The following is a 20919-nucleotide window of genomic DNA, read 5'->3' as shown; positions in this document are numbered from 1 at the left end:
TATTCGTAACAGGTAAACATGTTACCTTGTTCCTAAGAACTTCGTTTTTCATTTTCAATGTTAACAATATTAATACATATAATATTGGTTAATTTTGATCTAAGAAAAATTAAAAATCAGTATCCTGACGGAATGTTGGATAGGATTTTACAATTCTTGTTCGATAAATATTCGTTAACGGCGCACCGAACGAGTTGCAACTTAGTAATACTTATGAAAAGGCATAACACGATTAACACGATAGGATAAACGGAAGAATTGTTGAAATTAAACGAAAACCCTGATAGGATTAACGCACGATAGGATAGGATTAACGCACGATAGAACAGTATACATGCACGATAGGATAGAATTAACGCATGATAGAACAGTACGATAGGATTGATACACGATACGATAGGATAGGATTGTAAAAAATAACGTTGCAGGTACTGTACGTGATCAAATCCTGTGAAGCCCGAACAGTTCCTCAGAAAATTTGAACATGTACCAACCAAGTTCATATCCCGGTGAACTTTTAAGCATTCGTGTTTTAAAGAAGCTGTTAGAACTGTTAGAATTACTGAGATGGTATGTTAACAATAATTAAAGCGACAAGCGATAAGCGCGTGCTATTATCATGGTGACATTATGAAAAAGTTCATACAGAGTTTAACATTTCCGCTATTTTGTAGGTTCATATAAGGACACAGATATGGGAATGTAAATATTCATTTTTAAAACTACCCAGTTAATATAGAAAAAATGAAATGAATATTCTTTGTACATGAAACTACATACGTATTTTAACCAAAAAAGAGAATATACTAATGCATAAAATATCGTTTTTAAGAACTGGACATGAGTTAAAAACACACAGTTGATTTATTTTTGCCTGACTTTTATCAAGGCCGTGTGTAATTTTTTCTACCTGAGATTTGTTAATGAAATGCTTTACACATAGTTTTACTACCATATCAATTTTTTAAAACAAAAACTGATTTATTTACCACCCCGATTTTTAAGAAAGTCGCCTCGATAGTTACCACAGTGACTGTTTACTATGGAACTGTATCGGAATTTGTTGAATTAGCGCGAACTGTTTACGGGATTTCTTTTTCTTTCGGATATATGAATACTATTGTAAATTTCTATTTCTACCTAAGATATTCTGATGAAATTTCTTTCACTTAGTTTTACTACTATATCATCATTTTAAGATCAAGAAATGAAATATTTACCATCCTGATTTACTAGGTAGTCGCCTCGATAGTTAACACCTTTTACTATGGGACTGTATGGGAATTTGTTGAATAAGCGCGATATGTTTCCGGTTTTTTCTCATACTTTTGTATTTCTGACAGAGAGATTTCATTTTCTTTCAGATATATAAAAACTATTGTAAACAATGGTGAAATTAAAAATAGAAATGTTTACCTTATTGCTTGGTTTGGAAATAATATAAAAGTTGGATTTTTTTCTCCCAGAAATCGACATAGTGTAAAATATATAAGCTTATAAAACTTATTTTTTTCACAAAATAACACTCTAGCTAATATGTTTTTCGTAATTCTCTGTCAAAAAATTCTTACTTCTAAAATCAATCGCCGCCACGAATAAATGAGCAAACAAAACTTACACGTTGGCTTTATGCATGCTTTAAAATATCGTGAAACGATGCATGCTGTGTAAGCGCCATTTCAGTATTTTTCTCCAGCAAATTCATAAAATCACAATTTTTGAACTAATAAACATTACATATACAGTAAAACTCGATTATAGCAAACACGCTTATAATAAAGTCACTCTTACAGGGAAGATATTTTCATTCTCTGTGACTATATATCCCATTTTAAACTTGAAGGATATAACGAAATACGCTTATAACGAAGCAAATTTACCAGTCCCTGGCGTATCGTTATATCCACTGTAATGTATATTTTGTTTTAAAACATAGTTCAAAAGAACATTATAACATGCACCTACGGCGGAATGAAAATTGAAAGATACACAAAGTCATGCGTACTCGAACTAAACTCGACCTTGTTAGATAATGAGATCACATTCTTAGTTCACCTGAACCGAAAGTTCAAGTGACTTTTCTTATCAACCGTTGTCCGTCGTCACATTATCACATTTTTGATTTCTTCTCCACAATTGTCAAATTTAACCAAACTTGGTACAAAGTAACTTTATGGAAACTGTTAATGAAAAGGCACAACCCTTATTAAAGGTTTTAAACGGGGAGATAATTGCGAAACAGTGAAAATAGGGTGCATGTCTTTAAAAATCTTTTTCTCAAGAACTACTGCACCAGAAATGCCAATTTTCACACCATAACTTGTATATATAATGAGGATTGTTGAAAATGTTAAAATCCTTACCCCTAGATTAAAATTGGTACCCCAAGAGAGGCTCAAAGTTTAACATTGAAATATATAGGGAAAATGTTTAAAAATATTCTCAAGAACTACATTGCCAACAGTTGTTATATTACTATGCAAGCATCCTCCAATTATGTAAATTCTTACTTGCTGAAATTGTAAACCCCGGACTGATACTTGGGACCCCGAAAATGGTTAAGAGTTTAAAATAGAAATATATAGTGATTATGTTTTAAAATCTTCTCAAGAACTACATTCTAAATTGTTTAAATTGTAATCCAAGACTAAAAAGACAGTGAAATTTATTGGGAAACTATTTAAAAACTAAAATAAAATGATACATTGAACTGTCGTTCTGGTGAGCGATGTGGCCCATGGGTGTCCTTTTTTATTTCATTACAGCCACCAACAGTCTTAACAAATGCAATCTGCGGATAGGAAACTTGTATACTGGCAGCAAATACTCTATTAAAAGCATTGATCTAATAATAGGCAAGGAGGTAACAAATTTCAGTCTTTGTCCAAACTCGCACAGGTCTAATAAAAATCTACAAATCAACTGTTCATCGTGGATTACAGGTAAGTCACATATTCATTTCAATATACAAAATTGTATAAACTACATGTAAGTAATTAGGCATGAAAGGAATCAAACTGATGGTTTATTTTTTAATTACAATGTTACTATTCAAAATGATATTTAAAAACTAGTAATAAATACAATATGAAGGCACATAATTCATTCTACAGAAGAATACATAATGTGGAATAATGTTTATGCCTGCTCCATAAATGATGCACAGTGTGTCCGTATAAACAATTACTGTGTCTGTCATTGTATCCCTGGATATATTTTGGAGGGCAAAAAGTGTTTGAAAGGTAAGATATTATTTTTACTTGATAATACTAATATGTAGTATAGAACACAATGTTTTATTGCATCTTAAAAATATTTGAATATTATAATTTCAAGAAAACAAATTCATTTTTTGTGTGGGGATTAAATGTTTAGATTTATAGTAGTATTAGTTTTAGTTTATATAAACATTTTTATTAAGATATCATAAATTATACCAATACATTGTGCCTACAAACTACTTTTTACACATTATATATGAAAAAAAAAAAATAAACACAGCGTAAAGCTGTAAAAAATACATGTAGCAACGTGTTAATATACAGGCTTAGTTTTCAAAACGACGATAAATTAAGCAAATCGCTGCTAATGTTTTCGGTGCATATAAAGGTAGTACAAAAAAAGATCAGCTAAAATATTCCTATAATTCAGTTTTTCCAAAAAATAATACTTTGTTTTAAGAAATGAATTTAATAATTTTTCAATTGATCGACGTATAAAATTTACCGGAAAACTTCATCAATGCGCTTAGCTTAGTGAAAAAAATCTTATCAAATTATCAAATATTAAATGAGATTTAAAATTACATCTATAAATATGTTAAATTTGGAAACAAAAATCCGACTAAACAATGTTTTCCCAGATTGCCATAAACCAACCATTTAAATCTCCTTTCCGTTAATGAGTGTAAAATAAAATTGCAATTGTTTGACTTTGGTATGCAAATAAGTTATATATATATATATATATATATATATATATATATATATATATATATATATATATATATATATATATATATATATATATATATATATATATATAGGTAATAACTTTAAAAATTATTGTTTATACTGTAATTTATACAGACCTTTTATGTTACTTACTGACACTGAAATAAACAAGTAACTTATGTTTGGTAATTCTTAATGTAATATAATGCAAAATACCGGTAGCTCTTGTAAATTATCGCCCAAGACGAAAATTTGTAAAACTTAACGGTCTTTATAATGAAACTGTAATGTTAAAATGTGAATAAAATCTAGCAGTGTTATTGTTCTAGCTTTGTAATTAAAATATATCAAAATTATAAAAAAAAAAATTGATATTAAATAATTATATTAATTGAGGTTTAAATATATTTGACGGAGGTGAAAGTTGATAAAAAAAATGACGTTTTGATATACTGGTGTATTAATTTTCGATTCAATCAGAAAGGGTAGCCATTGGTGGCACATGTGAGCACAATCGGCAATGCAAAGGAACAGCATTTGCCAATGTTTGTGATCATGATGTATGTTCATGTAGCCCAGGATATATCCAAATTGGCAGGAAGTGCTACCCAGGTAAAACAAGTCGAGTTTATTATGATAAGTATAATTTCTTGGTTAACAGGAAAATATTACAAACACGAAAGCCGTGCATGTTTATTTTGGCAATTGCTCTTAACCTCTTTAGTTTGCATTTATTGAAAAGCATGATACACATTCATACATGTAACGTAAGGGTGTTTAGGTGTTAAGATGTAATATAGCTTATTTCAACAACAATATTATGTATAATACATAAGGCCCGAGAGAAGCAATTTAAAGATGTTAAAAAAGGGAAAAAAACCTTGTTTAATTTCATAAAATGCATTTTGGAGAACAATTATTAGATATTTAATGGTTTTATTTTTTCTTCATTCAGTAAAGGTTACCATTGGTGATGTATGTGCTTTCAATTTGCAATGCAATGGAACAAAATTTGCCACTGTTTGTGATCATGGTTCATGTTTATGTAGCCCAGGATACATCCAAATTGACAGGAAGTGCTACCCAGGTAAAATATGTTGAGTTTAGGATGATAAATATCATTCTGAGTAAACTGGAAAATTATTAGGCAAACACCGTGCATACTCATTTTGGCCATTTGTCTTATCTACATTAGGTTGATGTTAGGAGTTAGGTTGCCTTTATTTAAAAGTATAATACGTATTCACTACGAAAGGATGTTTAGATATGAGAAGCTCAAACGTATGATTTACGTATGTACAGTTTCTAAGACGAGGCAAGCTACTGACAAACGTGTTGATATAACAGGTCTATAAACAGTCTCGATTGAAGTCATCTATTCGTAAGTTCTATGGTCGACACAACAACCATGTCAGCAAATACAATCTTCCACTAGGTCGTATGCTGACTGACGCTTTAATGCTTGTTAGACCATCATTAATCACCTAATTGTCTACAGATTTTTCCGATTTTCCGATTATGACAATGAGCACACGGCGGTTGTGAACGGCCAGCAGAGGATGCTCACTCCTCCATGGCACCTACCTGTAATTTGTTTAGAGGTCCATGTTTGCTATGCTCCTGTTTAATAATGTTTTTCATTTGGACTTTTGATTTTGAACACTGTTTGTTATCACCACATGTCATTTGCATAAAAAATTCTATACTTTGAAATACATTTTACCAAAGTTTGATTAAACATTTGACAAGAAAAAAAAAAGTTTTTCAATTTTGTTGATCTTATAAAACAAAGATGAGCTGTTAAAGTTTAAGAGAGTTGATGGTCGAGGTAAATTGTAAATTATATTTTTATTTTCTTAAACGTATGATAAGTATTCATTATAAAAAAGGTGTTTAGATTTAATTTATATCAACAACAATTATATTGATAATACATACTTGTTAAACCATCATAAATCACCTAAATATCTACGGATTTTACTGTTTTCCCCAATTAAGACAACGAGCACACGGCGGGTGTATCCTTTCAGCATATGATGATTACTCCATGGCATCCGATCCATTGGTTCCAATTTCAAACTTAAAATGTTTGAATTGTATGTACGCCCAATATCAGACATCTATTTAAAAGTTTGGGGCAAATCTGGTGGTTAGCATACTAGTATCAGCCTCTTTGAAATAAATCATGTTTATGTTGAGGACTGCCAGACCTTAAATGTCAATAAACGAAATTTATTAAATACTAAATAGATTAGAATAAGATGTATTTAATTATATTAAATTCTCATTGTAAATGACGACAATCAAGTCGTTAGAGGATAATCATAGTAGTTACAATTGGATTTTTTAAAAATAGAAATATTTAATAGGTGTCATTGCATTAACACGTCAGCTAAAATGTGTTTTTCCATGAAAGTTGATTTGTTTACTCATATATGTCATAGTATTGCAAAAACATGTTCTAAATGAATAGAATTAACAGCTAATCATTATTCTAAATCATTATAGGAAATCTAGGAATAAATGATTTTTGTGAGCAGCAAGAACAGTGTATACAACCATTCTCAGGCTGTTTCAATGGAAGCTGCAAATGTAAAAATGGATATTCTGCATTTAATACAAATAGGTGCCTTAAAGGTTTGTAAACTTTGTAAACATTCTTTGCTCAAGTAGTATTTTAAATACGCTAATGAATTTGTTATTTTTCAGTGTTCGTCATGATCTAAATATACTCGCATATTGATATTTCATAAATCTCACTGGCATTGTCTTTAGATAATATATATATATATATATATATATATATATATATATATATATATATATATATATATATATATATATATATATATATATATATATTAAAAACAAAATGGGGAAATAAACAATCATAACATGAAATCAGGCAAATTGTATTTGGTTCTAAAATCAACGAATGTTTTTTTTGGCTTAAGAGCATGTTATTTTTGTTGTTTTTTTTTTTACGTATTTATTTCCGTTTGGTACAAGTATTAAAATTCAAAAATCGTCATTTTTATTATTTCATGTTCCAATTGATGGTTTTGTTTAAACAAACAATGACAGGAAGTAGTAATTCTGGAATATGCGAATACAGAAGATATACAAGTATAAAAGAATTTACATTCATTAGTTTAGCGTGTGAAAAAAAATAATATTAAGCAGGTTTTAAGAAGATATTATTTTTATTTCATAAGGTTTATACGCCAAGGTTCGTGTCCGACATTCACTGGTGCTCATCTTTTTCCAGGAAAAAAATTATTCAATATTTACAAATGTAATTCAAATATAATAATACAACGAAATTGAGCTTCCTATATAAGATTTACGAGATAAAATATAGTATTGCTCTTCTCTTATCAATAATTTGTTAAAAAATCCTTTGTAGGTTTTAGTTGTGAGCTTCTAATACAGTAGTCTCTCAAAGGATCTACATGTAAATTGTCCAACACAACAAAAAGCATATGCTTATGAAAATTATATTTTCTTTTTATGATTACATGTATACATGTTATTTGATAGTTTTCAAATAGTTGCAATAGTTGCTGACTATTCATAAGAATATTCAATAGGTAAAAATTCATTATCAGGTCAGCTAAGGTAGCAAGGGACAGTTTCGAATAAAGTACCCGTCAATATTTTTGTAAAATTGAGAGTTGCTGCACTTGAAGGCTTATGAGTGTTGCTAAAATTCATGAAATGATTTTTAATGATGATCATTAGTTAGAGGGGTGTCTCTTGTTGAAATTGATATGCAATATGTAGGCCCCTTATGTTAGGTACATGAGAATCAGAAGTAAAATGCAAAACCTGCGGCTATGACTGTTGTGCTGACTTTACACAGTGAAATTGCAAGTTACAGACGGGAGGTAAAATAACACGAAAAGTAGGTGGATGGGACATTGTAAACTATACACCGGTAAGTTTCTGACATGTGATAGTGCAACATGCACGCGGTACGGAAGGTCAACCCTCTGCAGGGAATTAGCTGGGGGAGGTATAAAAAGCTGAAAAATCATGAAAAATTAGCAAAATATGAAAGGGTCAAAATCTCATAAAAACCAGTATGTAGAGAATTTTACAGGTTTTGATTAGTAATTTTCTTCAGAAATTGGTGATTGGCCTTATAAAGAGTGAATTAAAGGTATTTGTGCTGAATGGGAACTGAGGAAATTCTAGTTACAGAGTTCGGAAGACATGCATCTCTTGGCTACAATGAATTGTATCAAAAAAACTGTCCCCTGCCACCTTCAAGACTACATGGTATTTTCATATTTCTCCTTTAAGTGTAATTTTGAGTGGATTCTGTACCATAAGTAATACATTTTGTGAAAATGGATGAATTTCTTGGCTATAGATGTCATGGCATGATTTATTAGCTAAAATATTCAAGGGGAGTAACTCCCTCTTAAATGTGTAGAATGACCACCACTAGAGTAAATTGGCTTAGAGAGTAGGTATTTCCTATCCTGATGACAATTAATAGGCTTAAGTTAATTACTGAGATAAGAATAAATACTTTAAAACAGTTTTTATCAATTAAATCATTAAATTTATGAATTTGCAGCCATTTTGCTGTCTGATTTTATGAAATAACATTAATCCACCTGACTTATATCACCCAATTTTTTTAAAACAGCATATTTTTATTTCAAATGAACTTTTCATGTAGACAAATGCAGTTATCAAAGTATTCAATATGTCAAAAAACTGAAGTTTTTGCTCCTTCCTATCAAAAAATGGCATTTTAGATGTATTTACAGAATTGAAAAAGCCACCCCCTCTTTCCAATGGACTCCATTACCATTACATGTAGGATATGTAAATATACATTTGACCTTGAAATAACATCTGCTATGAAAATACTCTTGAAATGAACAAAAAACAACATATTTTTACCCTTTTATAGTATATATGCATCAAAAATGTAGAAAAACATGTAAAATTTGAACATTTTTCATGGAATTCTCATCCGTCCCCAGGTACCCGGGTGTGTTTGAATTTCATCTTAATTAAACGCACACATCACACTTGTAGGTCTTACTAATTTAGCAAAGTTAAAAGGAGACTAGAAACCAGAATATATAAGATATCCACTAAATATGATTATAGGCTTAGTTTTTCATGAAAACAAGAAATCACATGAAGGGCGACATGACTTTTTGTGAATAAAAATGCTACAAATCATCCATTTACCAAAAAAGATCAATTTTAAATATCAGTGATGGTTGTTTTCAAATATGTGTAAAAAATGACTCAAAGAAACTGCCACAAGTTTCATAATATTAGGTTAAAGTGTTCAAACTAATGCTTCTTGTGAAAATCAAAAGATAGGGGGAGGGTATACATGTAAAGGGATTTCTAAGTGATGTGATGCTTTTATCATGATAATATCAAGCAGATGTATGTAGTATTGAATAAGGTTTCTTATTTATGGAGGTTGAACAACAGTTGACCTCTAAAAGATTAGGTAAAGATGCTTTATTTATGGAGAGCCCTGTGAATCTGTGTTAAATAGAGGAAAGTGGAAATGGTGGGTTCACTTAAATGGCCATATTTTTCTTAAACCTCAATGGAATTGGCTAAATGTGGTGTACTTTTTTTCAGAATAGCATAAGCTTTTTCATTTTAAGACAAGATGACTTTTCAGAGAATGTTAGTGTGTGTTAAAGGTAGCAAGGGACAGTTTCGAATAAAGTACCCGTCAATATTTTTGTAAAATTGAGAGTTGCTGCACTTGAAGGCTTATGAGTGTTGCTAAAATTCATGAAATGATTTTTAATGATGATCATTAGTTAGAGGGGTGTCTCTTGTTGAAATTGATATGCAATATGTAGGCCCCTTATGTTAGGTACATGAGAATCAGAAGTAAAATGCGAAACCTGCGGCTATGACTGTTGTGCTGACTTTACACAGTGAAATTGCAAGTTACAGACGGGAGGTAAAATAACATGAAAAGTAGGTGGATGGGACATTGTAAACTATACACCGGTAAGTTTCTGACATGTGATAGTGCAACATGCACGCGGTACGGAAGGTCAACCCTCTGCAGGGAATTAGCTGGGGGAGGTCTAAAAAGCTGAAAAATCATGAAAAATTAGCAAAATATGAAAGGGTCAAAATCTCATAAAAACCAGTATGTAGAGAATTTTACAGGTTTTGATTAGTAATTTTCTTCAGAAATTGGTGATTGGCCTTATAAAGAGTGAATTAAAGGTATTTGTGCTGAATGGGAACTGAGGAAATTCTAGCTACAGAGTTCGGAAGACATGCATCTCTTGGCTACAATGAATTGTATCAAAAAAACTGTCCCCTGCCACCTAAAGAACAATATATGATAATGTGTTTTACGGTGCGACCGTTGGGGCGAGCACAGCATGTGATCAAACAATGAATTATAATAAATCAATAAAAATAAAATTAACAACGTAAAATTTGAATGCAAAAAAAATAAAATATACCTATTTTTCAGTAAATTCATAAGAAGAACAGTAGTTTAATCTCAGACACAATGTTGTTGAATAATAAAGATTTTAATATATAAATTTTCATTGCACTGTATCTCCTCTTTTAAAGTGATTGTAATGTCAGTTCACCCCCCCCCCCTTTTTTTTGCAGTAGACATTTTTTCTTAAACCTACATATAAAACCTGACTCATCATAGAGCTCCCCCCCCCCCATGTTAAAAAAATAATATTTCATTTTTATTCAATTTACACATAGAAAATCGACTTATCATGCCCTCTCCAATTCTAAAAAAAAATAATGTTTAATTTTTTTTTAATTTACGCTTAAAAATATTTGCTTATCATATTAAATGAACGCCCCCCCCCCCCCCCCCGGATGTAGTAAATGGAAGTGAAAATAAAGAAACCATTGAACTGCTAAAGAGCTGAAGGATTCGAATTTTCATGATTTTTTTTCTTTTTGCTTGCAATGATTTTTTGGATGAGACTGCCATCCACCCATCCACCCCCTGTAAAAAAAAGGCGATGCTACGTGTACGTTCCAGGAATTTACCGTAATTATAGTGAATAAAATAAATGTGAGCATTCATCCAAATGAGTGCAATTTACAACTGTTTCCTGTATCTGAAGAAATGTCCTAACCCTTATTCTTCAGCTGTTCTTTAGCTTAGCCTTTGCAAGATTTTGAGAGGATTTTAGTCATTTCAGCAGATTTACAATAACTTCAATGAGAGTAATCTCCCCTTATCAGTGCTTTTTGTGACGTTAAAGGTGACGTCGGTTAAGTGTCGCCTGACTCTTTAAAACTCCCCTGAGAAATAAAAGTACGCGAAGTATACTGTTTTATTTACTTTAAAAAGGCATGATGTTCTTAAAATTACACATTTTATATTCTCAAAAGATTTACTTTGATTCTCGCGAAAACATGAGGTTGGAAACCATTGGTACTATGAATTGTGGGTCAAAATTTACTGACGCCGAAAAAATCTATCGGATCAATTAGTAAACCTTTGTGACGTCACTCGATTATTTTTTATTGAGAGTGTACTGAGATGAACTTTAGAGGTAGCACTGACTGTATGTCGTATACATCGTTATTGTTTTTATATTGTCTTGCTGATTCTCGTGAGAGTATGAAGTGATAAAATTGCCATGATTACAGGGAACTACTGGGACGATTAAAACAATGCATTACTGATCCGATTTACTGACGCCAAAAAAATCCGTTGAATGAATGTGCAACTAGTCCGAATTTTCTATTCACACACGTCTTGCCAGTAGAGCTCGGTTCGCTCCGGCGCTGCGCGCCGGCGAGCTGCGGTCGCTATTAGTCAAATTTGGCCCCAAAATTCGCCATTTTAAAGTGTTTCAGATCCATTAATTTGTTATGTTATGTTTTAGAAGAGTTGACATAAAATATGTTTGTGACCTATTATTTCAATTTTTGCAATCACTGGCAGTATATGACGTCAGAAGTGACGCTATTTTTAGAATTCAATCAAAATCAGCCAAAAATCGACATTTTTTATATCTTTTTTCTAATGTATAATGTAGAGCGACTCTTTCAACAAATAAAAACCTTTTTGTCACTTATAAGTACTGGATAGATAGATCTTTGGTGAAAATATTTTGTTTGTTTAGTCGCTTAAATGAAAAACTGCTTGAAAACAAGCCGTTTTATGCTAAAAATGCGAAAATGGCGGGAAAAGATAAACTTTATGATATCAAAGTTTTTAATTATGGGGTCTTAAATCAAACTGAAAATAATGAAAAAAATTCAAATGTATGTCTGTACAAATAAAACAAATAATTCCAGTAAAATGACGATGTTTATTTAAGGGGGCTATTTTAGGCTCAAATTATATATAATCCTTTAAAGCTTATCAATTTTTTGGTTTGATTTCTTATAGAAAATCTAGAATTAGATGATTCGTGTAAGCTAACAGAACAGTGTTTACAACCATTCTCAGTTTGTTTCCACGCGGGGGTGTTAAGGAAGCATATGGGCAATATGCCGTCTTATTTTGACTGTTGTATTCAAAATCGTGAAATTAAATAATTATTTTGAATTAGATCAAAAACTTAGTATTATCTTTTAAAATAGATGTCAGTGCAGTGAAATCGGGTAGTACATCACTGCCACATCGGTGCATTATCACGTGACAACTATAAATAGCTTACGTATATTCCTTAACATAAAATGGGATAGAACAACACTACCCCGCGGTTTCCAAAATAAGATAAACATACCAAGTGAAGGCAAAACATCTCAGTTTAATCAAAACCGCTGCTAGAATCCTATGTTTTTCCTTATTAAAAAGTTATTCATCAGGTTCTCGTAAAACCTTTACAACTTTTATAAAGTTTGCACGGAAAATGGGCAAATTGCATTAAAACAACACACAACATGGGATTCTAGCAGCACTTTTCAATTTAAGCATTGATCAAACTAACGATACGTATAAAATTTTAAGTTCAATATACACGGGGTAGTGTTGTTCTAGTCAGATTTTTATATCGTAAACAACGACAGAGGAAAGCCTGGCCGAGAAATAAAAGCAAATTTACGTACCTTAATTTTAGCGAATGATTGATTAAACTAACATCTCTCCCAGTATCATTATGTTCAATTCTCAATAAATCACACCACACTTCTTTATTAGAGTTCTTAGGTTAGTTATATTTTAAATATGTTTACAATGCTTTCTGATCAAATTCACACGACATTCAACTTTTAGTCATGACGTCATCAATGTGTAAATCTACGTAATACAAACTAATTTCTGGCAAAAATTGTCTTCAGTAATTTTTATTTGCTTTTGGTCTACGTTTCGTTGCTTATATATTTGAATATGTACATAATAACTAAGATTTGTGATTTCACGGAATTACATGTAACTCAGATTCCATATGCTTCCTTAACACCCCCGCGCATGGAAAATGCAAATGTATGGATGGTTATTCTACATTTGATAGAAAGAGTTGCCTTAAAGGTTTGTTAGGTTTTCACGTTGTGAACACGAAGTAAAGTTTAAATTTGTAATTGTTAAATGCATCGGTTCATGATGTAGATAGTGTAAAATACACTGATTTTTGTTTCAGCAAGTAATGAATATGTCAAAAGAAAGTCATGGATGTCAAAACATATCATTGTTGACATACATATGCTTATTAACTAAGGTACATGTGGCGTATTTAGAGTAAAATTTATGAAATGAGTTTTAGTAAAAATATACATCATGCTTCTTTTAATTAGACGTTTCGCAAACTCTAGACCCGTAAAACATGTTCTTTCTCTAGTTATTTGTCTCTAAACTTTGCTACACGTGTGATGAATATTAATGTGATCGGCCATTTGTAACACCACGGCGCATGAGTGCAGGAAAACCTAGTATTGAAAACACGATGGAAGAACAGTTTGTTTACAAATTAGAATCACGTTTTTCATGTCTTAAATTATATAACTCTTATATCAGATGATACCCGAAGCATTATTATTCCCTTATCCATTAATGTAGAACGATATAAATCGCTAATTATATGTAATAAAGATGAAGCACTATTTTAGCATCAACGACACGGTAAAATGAATGTAAACCCCCTTTTTTGGGGATGCATGCACTGAGAGTGTTTATTTATTCTTTTTTCAAAAATTTATCTGAACGGAAATCCACTTGTGGTTCATAACTTATAAAGTAAAGACATGGAACACATGGAGCACGTAAGAACCTGACTAGCAAAACCCCTACAATTTCATAATGAAAACTTATTAAACTTAAGTTTAATTCGGTTTTAATTCCTATTCCATCAATCTACATGGTCTCCGATGACAATCTTCCCTTTGCTCCAATCCTTGTCAGTCTGTCTTTTTTCTTTCTTGGCCAAATCTGTCAAACTTAACGGTATTACGGGTATACCTATCTTTCTCGTCGTCGCCAGTGTTGTTGTGATAGACTGAGCGTGGTATCACGTGGCCGATTTAAGGCGGGGTTTATTCAAATGCTGTATTTATTCTTGACGCGAAAATAATTTTAAAAAAGTATTTATTAATTTCTATATCTTTTTAACCCGATTGATATAAAATGCGTAATTTATTGTAAAGATATATCTTTATATAACATATTTAAATCAATCAATCAATCAAATATTTCTAAGCATGAAAAAATCCGTCTTATATAGCTTTAAATACTTATCATACGTTAGATTTAGAAAACCTTTTTTGTTTTGAATTGTTCTTAAAATCAGTGAATAATTTTATGTTCTACAGCATAATTTCCTTTATAAAATCGATTTATTCCACTCTGTTTTTATTTATAAATTGTCATTATTTATCATCTCAGATACTGTTCCTGTCGGTGGGTTTTGTGACTTAGACAAACAGTGCACAGGAAGTAATAATTCCGGAACATGCGAACACGAAAGATGTACCTGTGCAAAAGAATTCACATTAATTGATTCGGCATGTGAAAAAAGTAATATTTTTAAAATTTTAAGCAGATTTTTAAAAGATTTTTTTGTTTCATAAAGGTATGCTGAAGCTCCTGTGTGAGATTATTAAAAATATTGAGTGTCCTAAATGACATATTGGTTTTATTAGGTATATTGTGTATAAAGAGTGATCGTACGTGCTTAGATAAATAAGTAAATCGATTGATATGATTAGATACTGAATCATATTAATTTAGTTACTAAAGTTTAATTATTACAAGTAATATAATGGAATGTTAAACATTGTAAGACTAAGTATGTATTACATAGTAATTTCTGAGTATTAATCTCATTAATTTATTTCTTTAGATCAACCAACCAGTCTTGGAAGTTCAAAAAGTCAGCAATATGGTAACCGATTAACTATATATATATATATATATATATATATATATATATATATATATATATATATATATATATTGTCACGAAAGCCGTCGTGTGTCTAATCAGTCAAGCAAGAGAACAACAATAAGTATTTACAATCTTTATTTTATATATAAAATCAATCAATTTAAAAATATACATATTCACACACAGAAAAAAATATTAACAAAAAAAAGTTTATGAAATCCGATTCGCCATGGCCTCCTATGATGGTACATTTGTCAGCAGTGTCCCTCCAGTGTTCCTCCAATGTGTCCTCCTTCGGTACCACGTCCTAAGATGACGGCTTCCAGCGTAGTAAGTGCATACTTGAAGGAGGTTACACGGGTGGTAAGATGTTCAATACCGGAACACTGGTGACTATGGCCGAATCATCACCGGCACATTGCTGGAGCCTTGCTGAAACATTTTTATTATATATAAATAACAATATTTTCAATTAAACGTTTCACTTTCACAATATACTTATTTACCTAACTACCGTAATTGCACGCCATACAATTACACCGAACAATACTCGCTCTGAGAAAACCGTTAAGTGTATCAGACCCCTTAAGGTATCAAACACTGTCACAGTTAAGCGTATAAGACCTGATTTCGATGACAAACGGATCCTAGCGCGCGAAATCGAACGCAAGATTTTTGTCTTGCCTAGATGGCCGAGTGGGGAGCGCAGTGGCCGCTCACTGCTAGGAGAATGGGTTCCAGAGGTCGTGAGTTCAAGCCTCGGTCGGGGCGGAAGGTGGAGCTCCAACAAAAGTGAATTTCTCTGTGCTTTATATATATATATCTATATCATTCACTATGGGCAGGTATATGTCAATTTGAGAGTTATTGCAATGTTTGTGCTTATTATATATATTATATATATATATATATATATATATATATATATATATATATATATATATATATATATATATATATATATATATATATATATATATATATCCAATTAATGAGTTTAGGTATAAAAAATGAAAGACTGAAAATATAGACAAATCTGTCTGTTTAAGATTAAGTATCATATAAATATTCAAATCAATTTACACTTACCTATATATGTACTACCAAAAGGCACTAACATTGGAGTAACGGTTGGGTCACTGTTTGGAGGATTTATTCTTGGTGTGATTGTAACTGCTGTCCTAACGACCCTGATGTACAGAAGATTAAATATTCGAGCCCCAAACAGGTACGTTCGCGGATAAAAATGCTCTATTTTTTTTTTATCAAATATTCTTAAATGAATAAAATTAAATTTAATAGATTTTTCTTGTTTTTAAAGAAAGGAACCAGACGCTATGTTTGTAGCAAATAGAGAATGCGGTGCAGCCGGCGGTGCTCAAATTTCTTTTACAAACAATAAGAAGGTAAATCAAATATCAAAGACTTAAAATACATTTATCTTATACTTTGTACTTTAATGATTGTGTAACATATATGAAAAATTCATATAACATTAACAAAAACTAAATACAGTAGCTGCAAACAACAAATTGACACATCAAATGCTAAAAATTTTGTGACAAATTTTGTGATATAAACTGTATAAACCATGTTTTGTTTGAAAAAGGTCATGTTGTGTATATGAGAATTGTATTTAAAGCATAAACAGCTTACCAGTAAGATGGCAGTAAAATGTAGCAATGCATTTTGCAAAAATAAAAAGCGTGAAATGTTTTTAAAGAGGTGTCAATTAAGAATAATATTAAAACTTTTGATTTTTTCCATGTTTAAAATTTGAGAAATTTGAAGGGTGCAATAAATAACATCAGGTGCATGTATCTTCACGGCACTAGCAGAACATGCACACATACAATCTATTAAATAGAGATCATCGGATAATTAATTGATGAAATTAAGGTGTTATTAAAACGATTGAATGCAAATAAGAAATTCTTTAGAATAACTCTTAACGGTATTTAAAATGTTTTTTAATAAATAATTATATGCTCTACTACCGACCAACAATATTTAACAAGCATTTCCCATATGTTTTGAACTATTAGTATTATGGAAAAGAAAATATATATAAAAGAGAGATGACAGTCTATTGCTTTGTCAGATATGTTTCTAATATTTTTATATAAACATGTTATCACCTTGTCACTAAGAGCTAATATCTATAAATATCAACCTTCCTATTTGCTCGCCATTTCAGAATACAGTGAAATGTAGATGTAACTTATTTATGTATCTTAATATTTCAGCAAAATGTTGCAACATTATCCCCATACTCTTTTGCTAAAGAAACACAAGGATACAATTTGTCAGGCAAACAAGAAGATGAAAGGGCCGACGACGTCTACAATCATTTACACGAACAGACAGAACAAGATGACGACGATTACGACCACGCATGCGCGGTGACCAATCACATTACAGATCTCTCTGATTACAGTAATATCCATGATGCAGCAACTTTTCGACCATCACCGTCAAAAGATGGAGACGACTACTCTACATTAAGAAATTGAATTAGCAAAGATCGTCAATATGTTTATGAGTGAGTTAAGATATCGATCTGTTAAGGCATTCGATGTATAACGACCACATTTTGTACATAATAAATGAATGGTCTGATATTCTTAATCATGATATCATTTAAAAGATATTATCAAATAAAAATACTCCACTAAAGGTATTTTCAAAAATTACACCTTCTATCTTGCATTGAAGTCTTTGGGCAACGTATGTTTTATTAAGATACTGTAAAAAGTAATTTAAAATTCGCACAACTCTAAAGGTTAGTACATGCATAAACTTTTTTTTTATTATAATATAAAATAACATAAATCATTAAGCGCAGATATTTTGACAAAATTAAACATTTTCTTTATTTTTCATCAAGGTGTGATAACTTTATAAAAAAATAAGGTGCAAAATGACAGGCTTCTTATCTGTTATCAGTAATGTGAATTTGGTTCATTTCACTTTAATTATTATGTTGCAATACATATTATTAAATTAGTTTAAAATGATTCAAAATTGTTCAATCGCTTTTCATTATACATCAAATACCTTAAAAACACATTATATATTGAACTCAAAATAATGGAATTTATTACAGTCTAACGCAATTATTATGATATGATTTATAGAAAATATTTCATCAATCATTTACCAATATAACCATGTCAATAAACAAAGCATTAATATTGTATGAAAATTATGTTTGTTTGCATTTTGACATAAAAGAAAAAGGGGTTAATTTATAGGTAGAAGTAAAAAATTCAAAATTATTACCACATTGTCTATCTCCTTAATATATTATTTTCAACCCTTTATGAAAAAAAATAATGTACATGTACAAGATAATGATTGTGTGGGAGTTGGTTAGTCAGTCAGATTTAACAAAAAGGAAATAGGAAGCAGGCAATGAAAAAAGTCAGTCTTTAAGGTGTCGTTAACATGTACCCATTCAATTATGTAATTAGTAATAAAGAATTTAAAAAAAGGATGTTTTAAATATTTGATTTAACAAACGATAATTGATAAATAATCAATTTCGCATCAATATTCATTTTACACATATTGGTATTTACAGGCGACAAAATCTCCTCTGCTCATGATGCGTCGGAAGCGACATTTAAAAAATTAACCGATATCGGTGGATTATATGTACCGTGAACGGAAAGTCCAAAACAAAACTCCAGTCATTTAGCCACGTATGAAAAACAGAAACATAGAGATAATGTAAACTATGCAATAAATGTAAAGAAAGTCATTTATCTGTACTTCATATGATATGACGTTATAATGAAATTCATGGTTCCTACCTTTCGACTGTTCTCCTAAAAAGTGATTTTATTAACATTTATAAAACCGCTAGCTTCCATTACATAAACGCTGTTTTATTGCTTTGTATAACTTAAATGACTACCTATAAATTTAGGTTTAGTAGACTCCTCCTGCTATGTGTAAACTTATGACGAACTTTCGTAAGATTTCGTTTGTGCCACTACCTTAAAGCCAGCCAAATCCAAGTGCTAGGAGCATGAGGTGTGCTGACCAGTTACACAGAGGCAGCACTAATTAAAAGGTCTAATTTAGCACTATCCACTGATATCTATTAAGATACGGTATCTTAAGAAATCAGAGTCAGAGATGTAATTTGTTAGAAATTAACAAAATGTAGCAATCTTGCAAATATTGGCTGAAACAATTTTAGTCTAATTCTGCTTAATTTGTGCATGGTTTTATAGCCAATCTTCAATATGGATAAATACCTATTTCATTGAAAATGAATATGTAGATTTAAACACATGACTATTTTGATACGAAGTGCCAAGTACGACAGTATGAAAACAACATTAAAAAAATTACAAATTTTCCCCAATGCAGGTTTTAGCATGTATTTTCACCAAGCACTCTCTGTCATATCTAGAAAAAAGTATCAAATTCCATTTTCTAAACTGGCCATTCATGATAACATTCAGGACAGATATTACAAGGATACAAGCCATAAGGCCATCTGAAAGAAATGGCAGCATATAAGATGTAATACTTTTTCCAAAGCCAAACAATGTCGTTTGACTCTATAAAAACACAGAGTGCAGTTATTTGTTCTAGTTTTAATTCGTTTTAATTTGTCAAGCATATGTTTCATTTTCCTGAAGTGAAAGAAGCTTTTTGAATAATTGACCTGTCTTTCAAGTAATATACTTATGTGATATTTGATTGTGCCTCTGCTTGCGGAAACACGGACGTCTATGGCTAATTAAAACTTGCGAATTGAGATATTTCAGTGCATGTAAAAAACCCAGCTTGGCGCAAGTGAAAGATCATTAATATCCTTGTATATTTTTCGTGAAATACAGAAAATTAGCATCATTCATGAGGGTCTTCTACATCTGGGAAATAGTTTTCAAGTACAACCCCAAACAAATGAGATATGAAAACTCAACAATAAAGAGGTGACTTTTGACATTTATGACATCTGTATCGGCGAAGATAATCTCCTCCATGTCCGGTGGTCTCATGTCGCTGCGACACCTGATTAAAACATTTTAAGTGTTTTAATAATGTTTGTAATTTAAGGTGGAATGGGACACTTCCATGTTGTGACGTATTGTTTATCGAAATAAAAAAATAAAATTAAGTGCAGTGATATAAGTAGTTTCTCTCCCAATATTGTCATCTAACAGCGTAGCGCAGTGAGTTAGTGGGTAAGTCATGAGTTCGAATCCCACTGTGAGTTTTACAAATTTTACCTTTCAAAATATTTTTAAAACCTATTTTTTTTGGTTGGATATTGTAAAATTTGAAAATTCTAAACCGGTGATAGTATTTCAATTATAATTGTACTTTAATCCACATTAATATTGACAGATGTCCCATACCACCTAAAGATTGTAAGAGTTTTTTTCAGTGAATTTAATACATTAGTAAAAATTCCAGGTCTATTAGCTTCTAAGTTTCAAAGGTTGCTAGGAATAAGCAAGAGAGGTAACAGAACATTATGTTGATATCAATTGCATACTTTGATAAATTGCATAACTTCAAGGTAATGGTTATGCTGAGTAATGACAACGATGAGAGAACATGTATATTTTGAATAATAAGGACGTTAAAACATTGCTATGAGAGTATTAAAATGTCTG

The 20919-nt window shown here is 31.0% G+C and overlaps 1 protein-coding gene across 5 annotated transcripts in view; it reads left to right on the top strand.

The window, feature by feature from the left end:
- The window catches only part of LOC136269667 (neurogenic locus notch homolog protein-like), a 123869-nt gene extending 105090 nt beyond the window's left edge, over positions 1 to 18779 (top strand). For 2 of the 5 annotated variants that reach the window (XM_066081796.1, XM_066081795.1), the window contains 12 exons: positions 2766 to 2942; positions 3114 to 3242; positions 4434 to 4565; positions 4909 to 5040; positions 6462 to 6590; positions 12349 to 12418; positions 13373 to 13431; positions 14779 to 14910; positions 15236 to 15277; positions 16391 to 16508; positions 16602 to 16686; positions 17527 to 18771. In XM_066081796.1, coding sequence (XP_065937868.1) covers positions 3125 to 3242; positions 4434 to 4565; positions 4909 to 5040; positions 6462 to 6590; positions 12349 to 12418; positions 13373 to 13431; positions 14779 to 14910; positions 15236 to 15277; positions 16391 to 16508; positions 16602 to 16686; positions 17527 to 17793 — 1284 coding nt within the window. In that variant the 5' untranslated portion in view covers positions 2766 to 2942; positions 3114 to 3124 and the 3' untranslated portion in view covers positions 17794 to 18771. Of the gene's footprint in view, positions 1 to 105; positions 2943 to 3113; positions 3243 to 4433; positions 4566 to 4908; positions 5041 to 6461; positions 6591 to 12348; positions 12419 to 13372; positions 13432 to 14778; positions 14911 to 15235; positions 15278 to 16390; positions 16509 to 16601; positions 16687 to 17526 lie in introns of those variants that run through there. The other 3 variants (XM_066081793.1, XM_066081794.1, XM_066081792.1) reach the window with 3 other exon arrangements.
- Positions 18780 to 20919: the final 2140 nt, after the last annotated feature.

The sequence above is a fragment of the Magallana gigas genome, chromosome 4 (assembly GCF_963853765.1).
Source record: "Magallana gigas chromosome 4, xbMagGiga1.1, whole genome shotgun sequence".
In the NCBI taxonomy this organism is placed as follows: domain Eukaryota; kingdom Metazoa; phylum Mollusca; class Bivalvia; order Ostreida; family Ostreidae; genus Magallana; species Magallana gigas.
Note: the sequence above shows the minus strand (reverse complement) of the source record. Positions and strands in the feature narration are given on the sequence as shown.